At 41.4% G+C, this 17,671-nt stretch overlaps 2 protein-coding genes across 2 annotated transcripts in view; both read left to right on the forward strand.

Annotated features, from left to right (window-relative positions):
• Positions 1–1,312, forward strand: part of LOC108800275 (vomeronasal type-2 receptor 26-like) — a 19,589-nt gene extending 18,277 nt beyond the window's left edge. Inside the window, exon 5 of the mRNA XM_018572248.1 lies at positions 405–1,312. Coding sequence (XP_018427750.1) covers positions 405–1,312 — 908 coding nt within the window. The remainder of the gene's footprint in view (positions 1–404) is intronic.
• A 1,437-nt stretch (positions 1,313–2,749) lies between these two features.
• LOC108800276 (vomeronasal type-2 receptor 26-like) overlaps positions 2,750–17,671 on the forward strand; it is a 32,811-nt gene continuing 17,889 nt past the window's right edge. The window contains exons 1-2 of the mRNA XM_018572249.1: positions 2,750–2,853; positions 14,989–15,280. Coding sequence (XP_018427751.1) covers positions 2,750–2,853; positions 14,989–15,280 — 396 coding nt within the window. The remainder of the gene's footprint in view (positions 2,854–14,988; positions 15,281–17,671) is intronic.

Below are 17,671 nucleotides of genomic sequence, written 5' to 3' on the forward strand. Positions count from 1 at the left end.
CAAACACAGATCGCCTGTGACTCAACTCCCCTCTCACAGACTGTTACTATGGACGCGGCCGGGAGGGGAGGTGAGTCACAGGACCCGCCCCCTCACTGAGAATACCGTCGGCAGTGTGAGGCCCCGGTGTTCTAACACCAGGACCCTGCACTGCTCCATATTGCAGGACCGGACCCCACTGAGGCTGTGGGGGTGCCCAGGACCGGACCACACTGGGCCCCCCCACAGCCTCAGGCCCCGGTGCGGCGGCACCGGGTGCACCGGCGGTAGTTCCGCCACTGCATACCAACACTGGTAAACCAGATCTGGGTGTCTAAGCTTCAATAAACTCTGGTCACAAGAAGGTTGGGTGTCAGCATTCACTGTACATTATGCAAATTTGCCTGTATATTTTTCTTCTACAGATAGTGAAAACTGCCAGATGTGTCCTGAAGATCAATGGCCTAATGAGGCTAGAAATATTTGTGTTGCCAAACTTTATGAGTATTTGTCATATGAGAAGGACATTGTGGTTGTATTTTTTTCTGCATCTTCGGTCGTATCTTCCACTAAATCTCTCTGTATACTTGGAATATTTTTTTGGTTTCGGAACACTCCCATAGTCAGAGCCAATAACAGGAACCTCAGCTTCATTCTGCTCTTCTCTCTCATGCTGAGTTTCCTTTCTGTGTTCCTGTTCCTTGGACATCCGGTGGATATAACTTGTATGCTGCAACAAGTCTTCTTTGGAATTGTCTTCACAGTCTCACTGTCTTCTATCCTAGCCAAAACCATCATGGTTGTTATTGCTTTTAAAGCCACCAGACCTGGAAGCTCCTGTAGGAAATGGGTGGGAGTCAAACTTCCCAATACAGTCCTGTTGTTCTGCTCATTAATTCAGGTTATGATTGGTGTTTTCTGGTTGTCCATCTCTCCACCATTTCAAGTGTATGACATGCACTCTTCTCCTGGGAAGATCATCATTCAGTGTAATGAAGGGTCAGTTATCGGGTTCTACTCTGTGTTGGGTTATATGGGGCTTCTGGCAGCTGTGAGTTTTGTTCTGGCTTTCATGGTGAGGACATTACCAGACAGTTTTAATGAGGCCAAGTACATCACCTTCAGCATGCTGGTCTTCTGCAGTGTCTGGATTGCCATGATTCCGGCCTATCTAAGTACGAGAGGAAAGTATACAGTAGCAGTGGAGATATTCGCCATACTGACTTCTAGTGCTGGAATATTAGTGTGTATATTTTTACCAAAATTGTATATTCTACTTTTAAAACCTGAGCTGAACACAAGGAAATCTGTCCTGGCAGGAAGAATGATATAAAATATTTAGGGCTGTGGAAATTAACAATTAATTCCTCGATTAATCGTTAAACTTTTTGATCGATTACATTTTTTAAAATTGAAAATGAAAAGACTCACCTCTCCGCCGGCTTCCCGCCGGAGATCCGGTGACGTCACGGACATCAACGTCACCGGACTTCTCCCCCCGTTCCCCAAGTGGCTCCATCGGCTAATGAAGGGAAGGGGGAGGAGTCAGGTGACATCGATGTCAGTGATGTCACCGGACTCCTCCCCCCTTCCCTTCGTTAGCCGACGGAGCCACTTGGGCCGTTGAGTTTGCCCAAGAGGCACCAAGCTTCTGTCTTGTCTTAAACTTATATACATGCACTATGTGGCTCTCCATTAACCCCCCCATCTCGCTCCCAGAAATGTGCCCATTGAAATTTACTAATATTATGCTGCAATCAGGTCCTTACATGAAATGGAATGGACAGGTGCTGCTACTTCAAATATTAAGCTAATGCTTATTTTTAAATCACCCTTAGGGCTTTGCTGTTTTACTATACTATGTAAATACATTTGTAATCCAGCACGTTATTATTCTGAGTTGCCCCACTCAAGCGGCGGCCATATTGAGTGGGGCACGTGAGATTAATAACGTGCTGGATTAGTGTGATCCTAGTTCATTTTATTACTTCATTGCTGTGCTGTATGTGTATAGGCCAATGTAGTTGTATCTGTATGTGCGCTATAATTAATCGATTAAGCGATTTAAAAAAAATTTGATTAATCGAACACGAAAATTTTAATCATTACCAGCCCTAAAAATATTCTAATCTTAATACATATACTCATAAAATAACACACAATTATTGTCTTGTATTGTTAGTGTTCTTGCTAACTGAACCTTTTTTGTCAATATATTAGTCATGAATTTGAAGTGAATTAATTAAATGAGAAATCACTTTAAACCAAATTAAATGTATCCTTCTTGCCTCTTTCACTTGGCATAACCTAACCTCCCCTGTTACTTTTATGCATACTTTACTTAATCCAATGGCTGTTGTTCTGCTGTTTATTTAAAGTCAGTGGGGCTAGCGTGCATTTGTCCTGGCAATGCCTGCATAGTAGTGCTGCATAGCCATCTGTGAACTTTGTCTTCGGGCTGTGTCCTAAGGCTGCAGATAGCCGTATAAAAGTCTAAAGGGCTGTATTGTGCTGGTGTCTCCAGGACTTTAAAGACCTGCAGTGCAGGATGTAAAAATAAAGCAAATCCCCAGCCACTGGATTGAGGTAAGTATGCATTTTTAGAGGAGGAGGATGGATTAGCATATGTCAGGGGAAGAGGCAAAAATTATAAATGCAATCTGATTTAAAGTGCACATTTTCTTTAACTGCTTTGGGATGCCTACTGTAAAAACATCCTGTCCTGATGCATTTATACCAAGAACACAGCTTCTGCTGCCATATCGCTTGTATGGTGCAGCAGAATGTACCACCCTCCACCGTTGCCGCCAGCTACCCCGGGTTCCGATGTTACCTGTGCAGCTCCGGGACTGGCACGATGGGTCTCCCCTCACGGTGGGTCTCCCCTCATGATGGGTTTCCCCTCACGATGGGTCTCCCCTCACGATGGGTCTCCCCTCACCAATCGAAGGGAGATCAGCAAGCTCCTAGCCGCTGATCTTTCCTCCGATCACTGGACCCAGAAGTGATGTGTATTACATCACTTCCAGTGTCACTGTTTATATTTCTCAGCTTCTGCAGCCAGATGAAGAAGCTTGTGAAGCAGATTGCTTCTTCATCAGCCTCTTTGGGGTCCCTAGGTGACATTAGGAGTCTGAAAGACCCCTGATGTCTCCATAAAGAGGACCTGCCATATCATATTTGCTTACATAGGGGTTTGTTAGTCCCCTACTTAAAGTTAAGTTAAGTTAAAAAAATTAGCAGATACAGTTAAGATGATATGTCATAATAAAACCACTGCGCTATGTGAATGTATAATAAGCTGCTGTGCTAATAAAATAGTGAAAACACTGTTCCCAATATCGTGAAACAAGTGACACTGTGCTAAAATAAATTAAAATTAAAAACTCCTTTGTGTTTGTGTTTGATTCATCCATTAAATGTTAGCATGTGTGTGTGCATCCCTCCTCCTAGATCCAAAATCAGTAATGCAACATGGTTATACAAATGTGAAAACAAAGCCTTCCCATTAAGTTAAATAGTATCAATATACACTGAGTGGCCAGATTATTATAACCACCCCATCAGTACTTTGTTGGGCCATGAGATGACTCCACGGGATGACTTCGTTGGGGCGCCTCGTGACTCCACAAGATGATGAAAGGTGATGCAAGGAATCTGACACTGCACTGTTGCCCTTCTGTTGTCTTGTACCAGTCTTGCCACTCTCCGTTCTGCCCTAGCATTGACTAGTCGCTGACGGCCACAATTCCCACGTTCAGACCCAGATTTTCGGCTGACAGTCCAGTCTTTAAACACTTTAACAACAGCTGCTCTTGAACATTTAGCAAAACGCCTCTGTTCACGAACAAATTCGGTTCGCGACCAGGAAGATTGTCACAATTTTGCCTCCATTCGCGAACTCTGCCTCGTGTGACGAACACGACCTCGGCCATCTTCCCTGCTCTGAAACATGGTCGTGGCTTCCCGTACCCGAGATTGCAGTCGGAGACAAGGCTGTGGACACATACTGTGAAGCTTTTTTTGTGGGCTTTGTAGCACAGTACTGTACAGTATTACTGCATTCAATCCAGCAAGGCTCCCAAGAAAGTGCAGAGCAAGCATAGTGGGAAAAAGAAAGCGCAGAGCATTAATGAAGTTGACAAGAATGTGCAGAGCGTTATTGAAGGTGACAAGAATGTGCCGAGCAATAATGGTGGTAAAAAGAAAATTGTGGTTAATTTTTTTTTCCATATGGTTCAGAACGTATTAACCTGATTTACATTGAACCCTATGGGAAAATGTGATTCGGTTCACAACCAATTTGGTTCGCGACCAGAATCGTGGAACCAATTAAGTTTGTGAACCGAGGTACCACTGTATATATATATATATATATATATATATATACCAGATCAAAACAAATGTCCAATAAATAATCCTAGTGATGGTTTCCAATCTCTCCTAGTAGTCAGTATTATATGGCAATCTCCTTGATCTTCATCTTCATCTTGATCTTGTGATATAAAACATCTGAAATGTGCAGTCACCAGCTGTTTGTGGTCGCCTTTTTACGGGCTGTCCAAAGATTGCTTAATTACTCCTCTCTTTCATCTGTGGTGTATCCGTCCAGGTTGCCAATTTCGAATGTTCCCAAATCACCTCTATCAGATCCTTTATGATCCTATGTAGCGATACATCCTTTGTGCGGTTTACTTCTTTCCTCTTATTGAAATTGGTCACCAATAGCTCAGGTATATTAAAAAGTGCTCTCCATTGTGCAGTATTTTAATAAAACGTTAAGTTTTTTGGGAACTTTTTTTAACGTAACTTTATTGTTATAACATATGGGACTAAGAAGCCCCCTATGTGCTTATGTGATAGCAAAGACGATGTGGCAGGTCCTCTTTATGGAGACATCAAGGGTCTTTAAGACCCTTAATATCACCCCTGAAACCCCCAAAGAAGCTGATGAAGTGGAGATCTGCTTTATCAGCTTCTCTCCAGCTTCTGTAGCCGGAGAGTGACAGCAGAATGTGGAAGTGATGTAATATACATCACTTCCTGCATTTGGGGACTTGTAAAGGAGATGGAGGGAGATTGTGTGCTGATCTCCCTCTGATCCCATCACAGACTTGCTGTGTCGGTCCTCGCCCGCCCCGGGCACAGTGTAGCCCGGAGCAGCGCTGCGGAGGGTAGGGCACACTTACCGGCATCTCATACAAGTGATCCAGCGGCTCTATAGCCACCAGACTGCTTGTATGTAAACAGGCATCGCTGCCTGTTTTACATTTTGACAGTTTCCTGCTTGTGTGCTCCATGCACATTTGAGAAGGTGACAAGGATGGTGAGCCAGGACAGTGCATGCATCAGTGACACTATCCTTCTTGTGCTACTTCTGGAGCATACTCTGCGGGGAATTATGGATAGGGCACTTGAGGCAGAACAGCGGGAGGAAGAGGAGGACTTCCTTACCTCGCAAGGCCACCTATATGCAGAAACTATTCCGGCAGGGCCACAGATCAAAAAGGAGGATGAGGAGGATTATGGAAGCTGTGGGGCATTGAAGCAGAGGATGATATAAAGCAGTGTTCAATGGAGGGTTTTTTGTCCACAGACACCCAAGGAGTAGTACGTGGCTGGGAGGAGGTAGTGCACACTAGTGTCATCTTCAGTGACCCTGAAGACTCGGAATATCATGCCTCCTCAAACACATGGAGAGGGATCATTACTGGTTGGCAACCCTTCTTGATCCACATTACACGCATAAAGCTGCAGAGCTCATCCTGCCCTCACAGGGGGAGCACAGGATGAAACAACTTGAGGATGCGTTGAAGGGAAACTTGTGTAACACCTTTCCAGACATTGCTAGGTTACCAAGCGATGAAAGAAGTGCTTCTGAGGCTTTGGTTGGTCAAAGGAAGAACAGTGGGGAAGGGGGCCACCTGACTAATGCCTTTAGAAATGTTTTCAGTCCACAGCGCCCAGACATGTTAGCTTTATGCACCCATCAGCAGCAACAGCATCATATGGTGCAGAATTACCTGAGGGCAAGAGCAGACATGGAGAGCTTTCCAACAGACGATCCACTGGCTTACTGGGTCTTGAGTATGGATCACTGGTCAGAACTTACCCAATATGCAATGGAGCTACTGGGCTGCCCTGCATCCAGCATGCTTTCTGAACGGACAGTCAGTGCTGCTGGAGGTTTTGTGACAGATAAAAAAGTGCATCTGTCCATAAACTCTGTTGACCGGCTGACATTTATCAAAATGAATCAGTCTTGGATCAGCAGAAGCTATCAATCCCCAGATGCCGATGTAACCAATTAAATGTGTCGGGGATCGAGGATCTCTGAAGACTGCCTGGGCTGCCTAACTTTGTGGGTGATTATTCTATCTTTAAGTAATGTTCTTGGTTTAGTGCACCACCACCACCCAAGGCCCAATTTTTCCACACCCGCATGTGACAGGTGCATATAATTTGAATGTTTTGAGCAGGGTACATTCCTGCACTCACCAAGAATAACTCTGAAGGGTTATGGTGTGAAGGCACAGCCGACACTAAAGGCCCAATTGTCACCTGTTGTTACTTTCATCCAACATCTGCAAAAGAGACACTAGAATTTAGAATTGAGTGTCCTAACATATGACCTCTTCATACAGGCTGCCTCCCCAAGCAGTTGTTTACAAGATTAAGGGAAAACCAATTACCAGCAATTGAAATGTCATTTTTTTCTTTATCAGTGTCACTTTTTGCTTCAGCAGGTTCTATACATCCTACAGATCCACCACTTTACGGGCCATTTAAGGGGACCCCCCAGGCACGATATGTAAATGATTTTTTCATTTTTATTGTTACCCTTTAAGTGATGTTAAAATCACAGCTGCTTTAAAAACGGTATTTAAAAAAAAAAATTGATTCATGTCCCCCAGGGCAGTACCCAGATCCCCATACCCTTTGTATGGCCAATAAATAGCATACAAGGCTTCAAAATGGGGACATTTAATTTTAAAGTTCTACCTCCATATACTTGCATTGAGTTTGAGTTCAAATTCAAACTTTTCCCATGTTCTAAAGTTTGAATTTAAACCGAACACGGGGGTGTTCGGCTCATCACTATTACTTATTGCTGACTTCATTAGTATGCTAAAGCCAGTTGTCATGCCATATACTAAAGATCTTCTTTTGGGCATAAGCTAAAGTGGCAAACTGACTGTACAAAGGATTAGAATGTGATGTTATTACAGGCAGCATTTTGTAATGTCAGAGCGGGTGTGGACTCAGGAGATAACACTACATGAACATTTAACAAATTTACTTACCTAAACTTTCCAGACACCAAGGAAAGATTTCAGTTACCATCCAATCACTTTTTTGAGAAAGTTATGATTGTTCACTTTGGACCAATCATAGGTTCCTCATGTAAGTGAATGAGAGTAACTATGATAAATAACACTAGGCCAGGGAAAAAAAGGGAGGTCCATCTTCGGGAAACCAGAGAGAGTCCAGGAATTTAACACCACAAGGATTGGTAATATATATAATATCTGGTTGGCTCTTTATTAAGCATCAACTTTTTGATTTATATTATGTTTGATGAATGCATTGACTTTTGTTTGTTAAATATATAGTATGTCTTCCATGGTGCAGGGGCTTTGTCATTTGATATTTGCTGTGTTAGTCTTTGTTAGATGATAAAAGGGCAAAAAGGACTGTTAACTTCAAATGTTGTGTAAAATGTCCTTATCTATAATCAAGCTGTACATATATAATTTGGCCTACAAAAAATTATGTTTAACCCTGCAGTCTTTTAATATTGGAACTGAACTACAACACAGCTTTGATATGTTATGTCCTAGGTCAGCATATATTTGTATACATTAAAATGATAGAGTTATTGCTTCTGTACGTTCTCCTTTTCTACAGGGCTACAGAATATGAGGATGCTATGCACAGTGGTAATATTAGTAATGTGCTGATAGAGAAAAGCTTGTGAGCTTAGAGTCTGCATATAATATTAGTGCTGGAATTATATAAAGTTAGTTGCAGTTTTTCCCGGGATGAAGTCCTCGTAGACTCTATTTGTTTTATTTTACCTTTTTTCTTCTCTAAAAGTAACCTTGTCTGACATGAATAACCAGTCTATCAGTAATAAATAAGAGCATATTGTGTTCTCTGTCACATCCTTTACCAGAGTCAGAATCCTCTGCATGTGTCAGGTATGAGGTGTCTGGAAGAAGATAATTCATTCAAACCTATCAGAGATATTGGCCCATTCCTTTCACTATGCTGAAACACTTGTGTCTGTTGGTTGTGTGTGTGACCTCCTGCAAATGTGACACTCAGAACTCTGTTCACCGATGTGATCTCACAATGAAGAATTATACATTTGAGTACAAATATTCCCAAGAAGGAGACATCATATTAGGAGGAATATTTGCTGTTCATTCTGCAGTGTCACAGTGGCACTATGCTGGAAGCCAATTCTGCAATTTCATGTGTTCAGAGTAAGTCAAATATAAAGTACGGATCTTAACATAATATCTATAAGGCTTGTTGTGTCATTAGAGAGGATTTATAGTACTCACACCATCTGTTTACCTTGACATGTTAGATTTCAATTAGTACACACAGAGGTTAAATCATATCTAAATCCAAAAGCAAAATTTAATATATTGCAGCTTAACAGTCCTCAGATGTGGTGGCATTATTTTTGTTAGGCTTTTTTCATTTTTTTTTCCCCTGGTGATCCTGCCAGTAAGTCTTTTATTTTTTAATTTCCTTCAACAGGCCAATCTGTCCAGAAAAAGTGGCAGATAGAGGGTTGAGGAAAACCATTTAACACTGACAGGGGTGCTTATAATAGTCAGCTTTTATTAATTTTTAAAAATCTTTTTCCCTACAGAAAACAAAAACAAAAACATTGTAACTGTTAGCTGGAGTTTGGATTTCATTTGTTAGTCAAGTCCATCTAAATCTGCTACTGCATTTAACACCATCTTCTTCACAAGGTGACAATGCTTTTGTCCAAGGGTGGCTCCATTGGTTCTCTATAGAGTGCAGCCACCCTGAGACAGGAAGAGTGTTACTGTCCAGATCTTCAGGTAAAGATAAAGGGGGAAAAAAATGCAGCCACCTCATCTAAGGATTGGTAAGATGCAATATATTACTTTTTTAGGAATTTAGATACACTTTAAAGTTATTCTATTTTTAATATGTTTGACATAATCTCTCACTGTATGCAAATGTATTAAGCTTTTTTTTAAATTTATATTGTCAGCCTCCATTGGAAGTTGCTTCAAGCCTATCTAAACCTAAAAAACAAAAAACGTAATATACTGTGTTGCAGCTTAGCAGTCCTTAGATGTGGTGGCTGCATTTATTTTCTTTCTTTAGGCTTTTTTTCTTTATTTTCACCGGGTGATGCAACCAGTAAGTATGTTATTTTTCAATTAACTTTAAAAGGCCAAGCTGACCAGCAAAAATAGCAAATAGAAGGTTGAGACAAACCAATAAACACTAAGAGAGGTGCTTCTAATGGTCATCTTTTATTCATTTATGAAAAGTCTTTATTAACAAAGAAAAAAAAACTTTTGATGGAACTTGGATTTAATTTGTTAGTCAAGTCCATCTAAATCTGCTACTGCATTTAACACCATCCTCCCCACAGGGTGACAATGTTGCAGTCCAAGGGTGGCTCCATTGCTTATCTATAGAGTGCAGCCACCCTGTGACTGGAAGAGTGTTACTGGCAAAATCACCAGGTGAAAATAAAGGAAAATAAAGGAAAAAATTACAGCCACCTCATCTAAGGATTGGTATATTATTTTAGGAGAAATTTAGATAAACTTTAAAGTAAATCTATTTTTTTTTTCTCAAATGGATATTTATTTAGTTTAACAGAGAAAACACAGACATGTTACAGTATGAACAGATACCTGTGGCAGGTCAAGCACATTCAACACACGGTGCATGAAACGTATCGCAGTAGTAGAGGTACACAACTTTGGTCCTTAGGGCGAGTTTACAATGTAGGACTTATCAGCCATATTATACAAGCTATATAGCTATTGGCATTAGTCGAACCTTGAAGAACCCCAGCACATGGGGTTCTCGTCTTAATACATTAGTACCTTATACTGAGTGATGCAGGATGGATGAGATGTGGCAGTAAATCTATTTTTTACAGGACTATTCACAAAAGAGTGAGGGGTTTGGAGAAGGCGGAAAAAGTGAACAATCTAGGCCAAAATAGCTGATTTGGAATAATTATCCAATTCAGCTCACTTTCCAGTGTTATCAGAGATTGTTCACCTCCCCTGCCTTCTCCAAACTCTTCACCCTTTAGTGAATAGCCCTGTAAGTATGTTTGACATAATCACGGTATAGATATATCTTAAAGTGACATTAAACCCTCAGATTTTTTAACATAAAACAATACTGTAATGTGTGCCTTACTGTAATCCATGGTAGTTTCCCTTCTCTTTGCTGCTCTTCCTTTTTAATCTGTATCTGTTCTCATGCTGGGGGAGAACTTCTGTTTTGCAGCAGACTGCCTTGTCTCTGGAATGGCTACACGGTGTCTGTGTATACGTTTCTATAGGCTTGAAACCTGAGCCAGCACTACAGGAAGAGGCCCTGAGCTGAAAAGGGAAGTTCTTCCCAAGCATGAGAAGACATGAGGATTTAAAAGGAAGAGCAGCAAAGAGAAGGGAAACAACCATGGATTACAGTAAGGTACACATTACAGTATTGGTTTATGTTAAAAAATCTGAGGGTTTAATGTCACTTTAAGCATTTTTTGTGACTTTTCTGCAAAGTTTTGTATCTGGAAATCCAGTAGTTCCTGTTGCAGGCTCACAATGCTAAGACCTTAGATTGCAATTAGCAGCAATATTGTCAGCCTGCCGTGCAAGTTCCTTCAAACCTATTCAAACCCAAAAAATAAAAATGCCATACTGTATAGTGCAGGTTATCAGTGATTAAATATGTTGTCGACGTTGTTTTATTCAGGCTTTTTTCTATTTTTTTACCTGGTGATCCTGTGAATATTGCACTTCCTGTCCCAGGGTGGCTACGTGCTCTCCCCAATTTTGTCTATTGAGGGAGACATTGTTGCAATATATGCTGGACTACAAACACGTCTACCTTTGCTTGTATCCAATAAACAGGTGATTGACAGTCTATAGAATAAATATAACACGTTATTTGCTTTTAGTTCAGATCGAAGGAAGTGACAAGGACACGGCATGTCTAGTGAGATCAGCCAATATTTTCTGTAATTGCTAAAAATGGTATTACCAATAAAGGAAAATGAATGCAGCCTACCCACTGAAGCATCTATCTAATGAGCTGTAACATTTTTGTTCTTGGGTTTAGTTTTCATATCAGTTGGCCTGTTGTCTACCAATCTGATAGACCTGATAAATAGCCCAATGGCTAACTGAAGGAGTGCACATGGCAGTCTGACAGCTCTGCTGAGAACTGTGGGGTAGGGGCTTAGTGTTGTCACCCTTAAACAGGAAGCACTGTTACTGGCAGGATTTTCAGGTAAGAAACTTTGCAACAAAACTGAATTCGGTGAGACATGGGGGGTGATTTACTAACCTAAACACACGCACGCACTAGGTGCGTGTGATTTTTACACAGCAAAACGTATTTATCAACCAAAAAGTCTCTAAAAGCATATTTCCACTAATGCCATGTATAAGTGTGCGTGAGGCAGGGAGGAGGTGCAGCGTGTGGATGCGGGCGAGTCTGGCAGCAGCAAGGGTGAGGCGGGGCGGCGTGTGGATGCGGGCGGGTCTGGCAGCAGCAAGGGTGAGGACGGCCCAGTCCGCCCCTGGGTGTATACTTGTTTGTGGCGTGTTTATAAGGTTAGTAAATCAACCCCATGGTGTACAATATATTTTAGGTTTACATAGACTTTAATGTTGATGGTTGAGTGTTTATGAGAACTGATATTTATAGCCAGTTGTAGGATCACCATAGAGCTATCACACATTTTACTCTATAATCATCTGCAAACTGAGACTTATTGACAAAAGAGACAACATTAAAAACAATCTTTCTCTATTGTGTGTGAAGTCTGGCATTGTAAGACCAGACAATGTTTTCTCCCCTCACTTTTTATCATTGTGGCACCAGAAAGGAAGTGAACAGTAATACAGAGAATATAATTTTATTCCATAGTAGAGTATTAGAAGACGAGTCATTGTCCTTGCTGCAGAATTTCCCCCAATTGACTGAACTTTAATGTGATGTAGCATTTTTACATTGTGCAGCACATACCTTATGTTATACAGTATATATTATATGAAATAATGAATATATATAATATATAATGAAAACATAATATTTCCCAGGTCCATTTTTCCTCTGTTTCCTTGAATTCATGACATAAAACCGTGCAAGTATATTGAAGTATACTGACTATAGAGCCAAAGGAAATCTCACTGCTCCAATTCCTTAGCCACCATCAGGACTCCCCAGGTGCTGGTCTAATAGGTGCACCCACATGTTTCACCCACAGGCTTATTCATAGAGGTAACAAATACAGACCAGTATCTCACTTAAATGTGTTCAAAAAACTCCAGCCTACACAGATGCAGGAAGCAATGCTCGCTGATGGATAGGTTAACTTTAAACTAGCTGGTGTATAAGGGTCAGTAGAGCACAAACAAACTACCAATCCCATAATACATGTTATAATCTCCATACCAAATACAGTCAGAGATTTTAACTCAATCTTGCCAAACCGCAATCTCCCTGTCAACTGTGCAGGGTGTAAGGCAGTGCACAAAAGAGAAATATATAATATAAAATATCAAACTCTCTTGAGAATACATACAAATGTACAAGTGTATAAACAAATAAATACATACATAATCAAATAAACTATAACAAATGAGTGGCTCCTCTCACCCGAATATATGAAATATCCAATGCAAACAACATTCTCAACCTACAATGTCATATAAAAAACGATAAATATCCTACATTAAATATTCTAAATAAAGTATTGAGACATCTCATTAATTGAAATACATTGATCATTAGCATAGTCTCCTAGAACTACTATCCATCCATTAAGTAACCAATGATTAATAAAAATCTTTCTTATCATAAATGTCTTATAATAAAATGTAAATAATAAATATCATATAATATATGCTCTAAGAACATCAAATATGAGATATTATCTGGAAACTACACTACTAAGGCTAGTTTGGCGAACAGAGAAACCCACAAAAAGTAGATAACCTAGGTTTATTTAAAATACTATATTCTAAGAACCTTCAAGAAAAAGATCTTCTAACATAGGTGTCCCAGGCAATTACCCAAAACCTTCTCAATATTTCAGAGAATGCCAAAAGCACAAATGTATTATCAAGTAGACATGTGCAATTAGTTTCGTTCCGAATCGAAATCCGGCCTAAATTTTGGAAATTCGAAGATTCGGAGCATCCGAATTTCCGAAATATAACATATTCAAACTCATCCGAAAGCATCCGAGTCAGAAATTTTGAATCTGAACTTTCGAATCAGAAATTTTGGATTTGGAACAAATTTTGTCCAATTCCTGTGCGTGCACTGTTAACATTGAAACGGATAAAAACAAATTAAGAAAAGGATTTTAATGTCCCTTTAATAGTAAAGACTAGAGCACAGCAACCAGAAATTACAAATGTGCCAATTCTGCTACCCCATCTCAAGTTGAATTTTCGGGAATTTGTCCAAATCCGAAACGAATTCCGAATCAGATCCGAATACGAATACTATTCCCAAAACACGTATAGGATCCATATTCCAAACAGGAAATAAACGAAATCCGAAACTAAACAAAACAAATTTGTAGCCGCTGCACATGTCTATTATCAAGTAATAAATAAAGACCAAAATCCATCAAAACTCATAACTGTGAGTTTACTGCAGAAGAGCAAATTTCAGAAATGAATTATTTGGATTTGATCCTGATAGGGAGTGTAGAGGAAGGCAGCATATGGGTTTGTTCTTTCTCGCAAACCCATTTCCAGGAATACCTTACTTAGAGCTGTCAGTTGCCATCCAGGTCATCTAAAAAGGGCTACAGATAAAGACGACTTCTTTAAAGAGTCAAAAGACTTGGAAAGACGCCTCCTAGATAGGGAGTATTGGAATTCTCTGGATAGTGCGAAGTATACTGACTAACTTTATTTCTGTTGTGTTTCACAAGAAAACATCTTAATGAAGAATTATGGCCAGAATACAACTTTTCAGTTTTGCTACCCCTGCACTGCAAGGGTTAACTGCTAATTTTGGTCTAGGGTGTAAAATAACAAAGATATACTCACCCAATCCTTGTTTCTACCTGGCTACTAGACCTGTACCTACAGCCTCTCTTCCCCTCCCCTCCGTGGTCTAAGGACTTGTGAGTCACGACATCTAATAAAATATACTGCATTTGAGGATGTTGAGAATTCCATCATTGACGTTAAAGGGAAGAGAGGCTGTAGGAACTAGTCTAGAAACCTGGGGGAACCGAGGATCTGGTGAGTATATCTTAAGCCTTGCAGAGCGGGGGTATCCCACTGCAAGGGTGAAGTTTTATTCTGCACAGAGTTCTTCTTTAATGGTTTAACAAGAATTATATTAAAAATGCATAAACTGATTCTCTTGACTGCTTTCCCATGTTTACTTATTTCTCTTTATACCTTTTGAAATAAGCCTGTTGTGTTTAAAAGCAAAGGCTGAAATTTACACAAACACAAGAGAATAAGTCAGAAGAGTGACTCCTCCTCTTCTCAGTCCTCTCTCGTCCATACAGATCAGCCTGAGGTTAAAAACAAACAGCTGGTAGCAGGCAGCTCCTAATGTGCGCTCTCTTTAGGAAACCCATAATGACTACTGTGACTACTGAGTTAAAGTTGCCATTAACCAGACCTTGATTAATTTCAATGCAGATAGTGGGAATCTTGTCATCAATTGTTTCATAAGATCTGGAATTTATATCTGGCCTGGCAAAACCAATTTTGATTTTTTTTTTAGAGTTCACGAGAGAGAATACAAACATCTCCTGGCTTTTATGTTTGCTATTGATGAGATAAACAGCAGTCCAGATATTCTGCCCAATTTGACTCTGGGATATCATGTGTATGATTCTTGTGGAAATGTGAATAAAGCCACAAAAGATGTTCTGCAGATCTTGTCTGGACATTCCAAGACAGTTCCAAATTATTCCTGTATGGTGCGGGGTACAGTGGCTGGTTTCATCGGAGACCTCAAATCAGATACCACTCTCCAAATGGCTCAACTTTTACATCTATATGGTTACACACAGGTAAGATGTTTTGATATTGAGCAGGGAATGTTTTGAGATTGTCAAATTAAAGCTCACATCTCATTACTGGTAACATATTTAGAGGACTTTTGTTAACATTTTAGAAAAAATGTGTCCAGAAATTACAGTACAAAAACGCCAGTTAAATTCATTAATACATTCTATAAAGTCACTGTCACTCAAATTATCTTTAAAAATGTTATACTGACTTCCGGTGCCGGCGCCCGATGCTATAGGTGAACGGCTCGGAGCTCTGTCCCGCCACCTGCCCCTGCACTCTTACTGGAACATCTCCCACACACTGCCGACCACACGAAGCCTTTCGTCCACTATCCCGCCATAGATATATAACTGGCACGCCCGCCGAAAGCCCAAAGTGCTATAAAAGAGAGCACGCTAGACGGAGAGGAGGGATCCAATATGGCCGTCGACGACATGCAGCAGGAGACCAGCCCAGGCATGTTAGAGGGTGAGTCAGCTCATGCATTCTCTGCACATACAGCCATAGATTGTTCTCTGATTGCCTCAGAAGTCACTAAACATCTGAAGTCTGATATAGCCATCATTGCAGACACTTTGCAGCTGCACTTGGGAAACTTAATGCTAACATGGAAGCCCAAAATAAACATATACAAGCCATGGAGTAGCGTATAAATTATCTGGATGCTGCAGTCTCCCAGCGCTCTTAAGGTGAAAAAAGATCCTATAGAATGGACATTTTTTTGGTTTGTCTACCTGTTTTTTATGTTTCCTAACCATCACACTTGGATTGCTCACTTCATCAGTGTACCTGATGTGTCTCTAATGGACCGGAGACCTGCTCCATTTTTCAATTGGTCACTTTTTGTATCTTTTTGTATCTTTTTCGCTTGAAGCCTTATCAGACGGAACTAAGATCCTAGGTCTCTTTGGGAGCACTGGGACACCTGTAAGTGCCCACCATTACTTTTAGGCATTTCTACACACCGCCACTGTTAATATGGGACCCACCTTGAACATAGTTACCTGGAACGTTAAGGGACTGAGATCACCGACCACCGACATCAAATTATACGCCATCTCAAAAAGCTCAAGGTAGACATTGCTCTTCACCAGGAAACCCATCTATGTGTGACAATGCGACTGATAATGCTGCACATGTCTCTGATCCTGTCCTGTTCTGGGAAACAGCAAAGGCGGTTCTACAAGGTAGAATATTAGTGTAAGAAACTTACCGGTTTCCGTCCCGGGATCGCGATCCGGGACCGCGCATGCGCTCAACGGGCCAGGCTCTCTCCACTCGGCGCATGCGCACGTCGGGCATCGGCTCCACCTGGCGCAGGTGCAGGAGGCCTTTTAAGACGCGGCCAAACAAATATTCGGCGTCCTACTGTTTGCAACAGTGAACGCCGAAGATTCACACTCTGCAACCGCAGACCGTTCAGGCGGACCCAGATCAGCATCGCTGCAACACCACACCATGGGCGAACCCCACACTGAAAGAGCGCCTCTTAACTATAGACACCCGGACCTGGAGAAGTGATACCTGGGAGCCAGCTACCACTCAGCCACAGGAAACTATAGGAGTGACATCAGCTAGAGGCTCCGTAATCGCAAGTATCTGGGGCAATACTGCCATTACTGATAACATTGTGAATTGCAAAGCTTGGTCTAATCAAACCACATTTAACCAACTGAGTGTGTACATATATGACTGTTATATCAAGACTGCCAAAACGTGATGTTATACAGGTGATGCAGGTGACAATCTAAAGGAACAGTGCAGAGGCGGCTCTAGACTTTGCGAGGCCTTAGGCGAAACTCAAATGTGAGGCCCCACTTACACCTATCATGAAAAAATTAAAATTGAACTGTGATCATAAGGGACGGGAGAGGGAGGCGGATGTCCAGGGCCGTTGAAAAGATTTTGTCTACACATGTCAAACCCCCCTTCCCGGCATCCTCAGCTTTTTGCTAGATCCAACCCTGGTCCTGTTTCACCCAGGAGGTGAGCCGATAGAGCTTACACTCTAATAGGGAATGGCACCGGCTGTTGGAGGGACTACAAATCCCAGCAATACATTATGCAGCAATGCAGAACTGTATATAAATCGGACACTGCGCGTAGCAACGCCCTGGACCTTGCACCTAGCAACGCACTGGATCCTGCACCTAGCAACGCACTGGACCCTGCACCTAGCAACGCACAGGACCCCGGACCTAGCAACGCACAGGACCCCGCACCTAGCAATGCACTGGACCCCGCACCTAGCAACGCACTGGACCCTGCACCTAGCAACACACTGGACCCCGCACATAGCAACGCACTGGACCCTGCACATAGCAACGCTCTGGACCCTGCACATAGCAACACACTAGACATAGCAACTCACTGGACTCTGCTCGTAGCAA

The sequence above is a fragment of the Nanorana parkeri genome, unplaced genomic scaffold (assembly GCF_000935625.1).
Source record: "Nanorana parkeri isolate BGI_ZX_2015 unplaced genomic scaffold, ASM93562v1 scaffold1976, whole genome shotgun sequence".
Lineage (NCBI taxonomy): Eukaryota > Metazoa > Chordata > Amphibia > Anura > Dicroglossidae > Nanorana > Nanorana parkeri.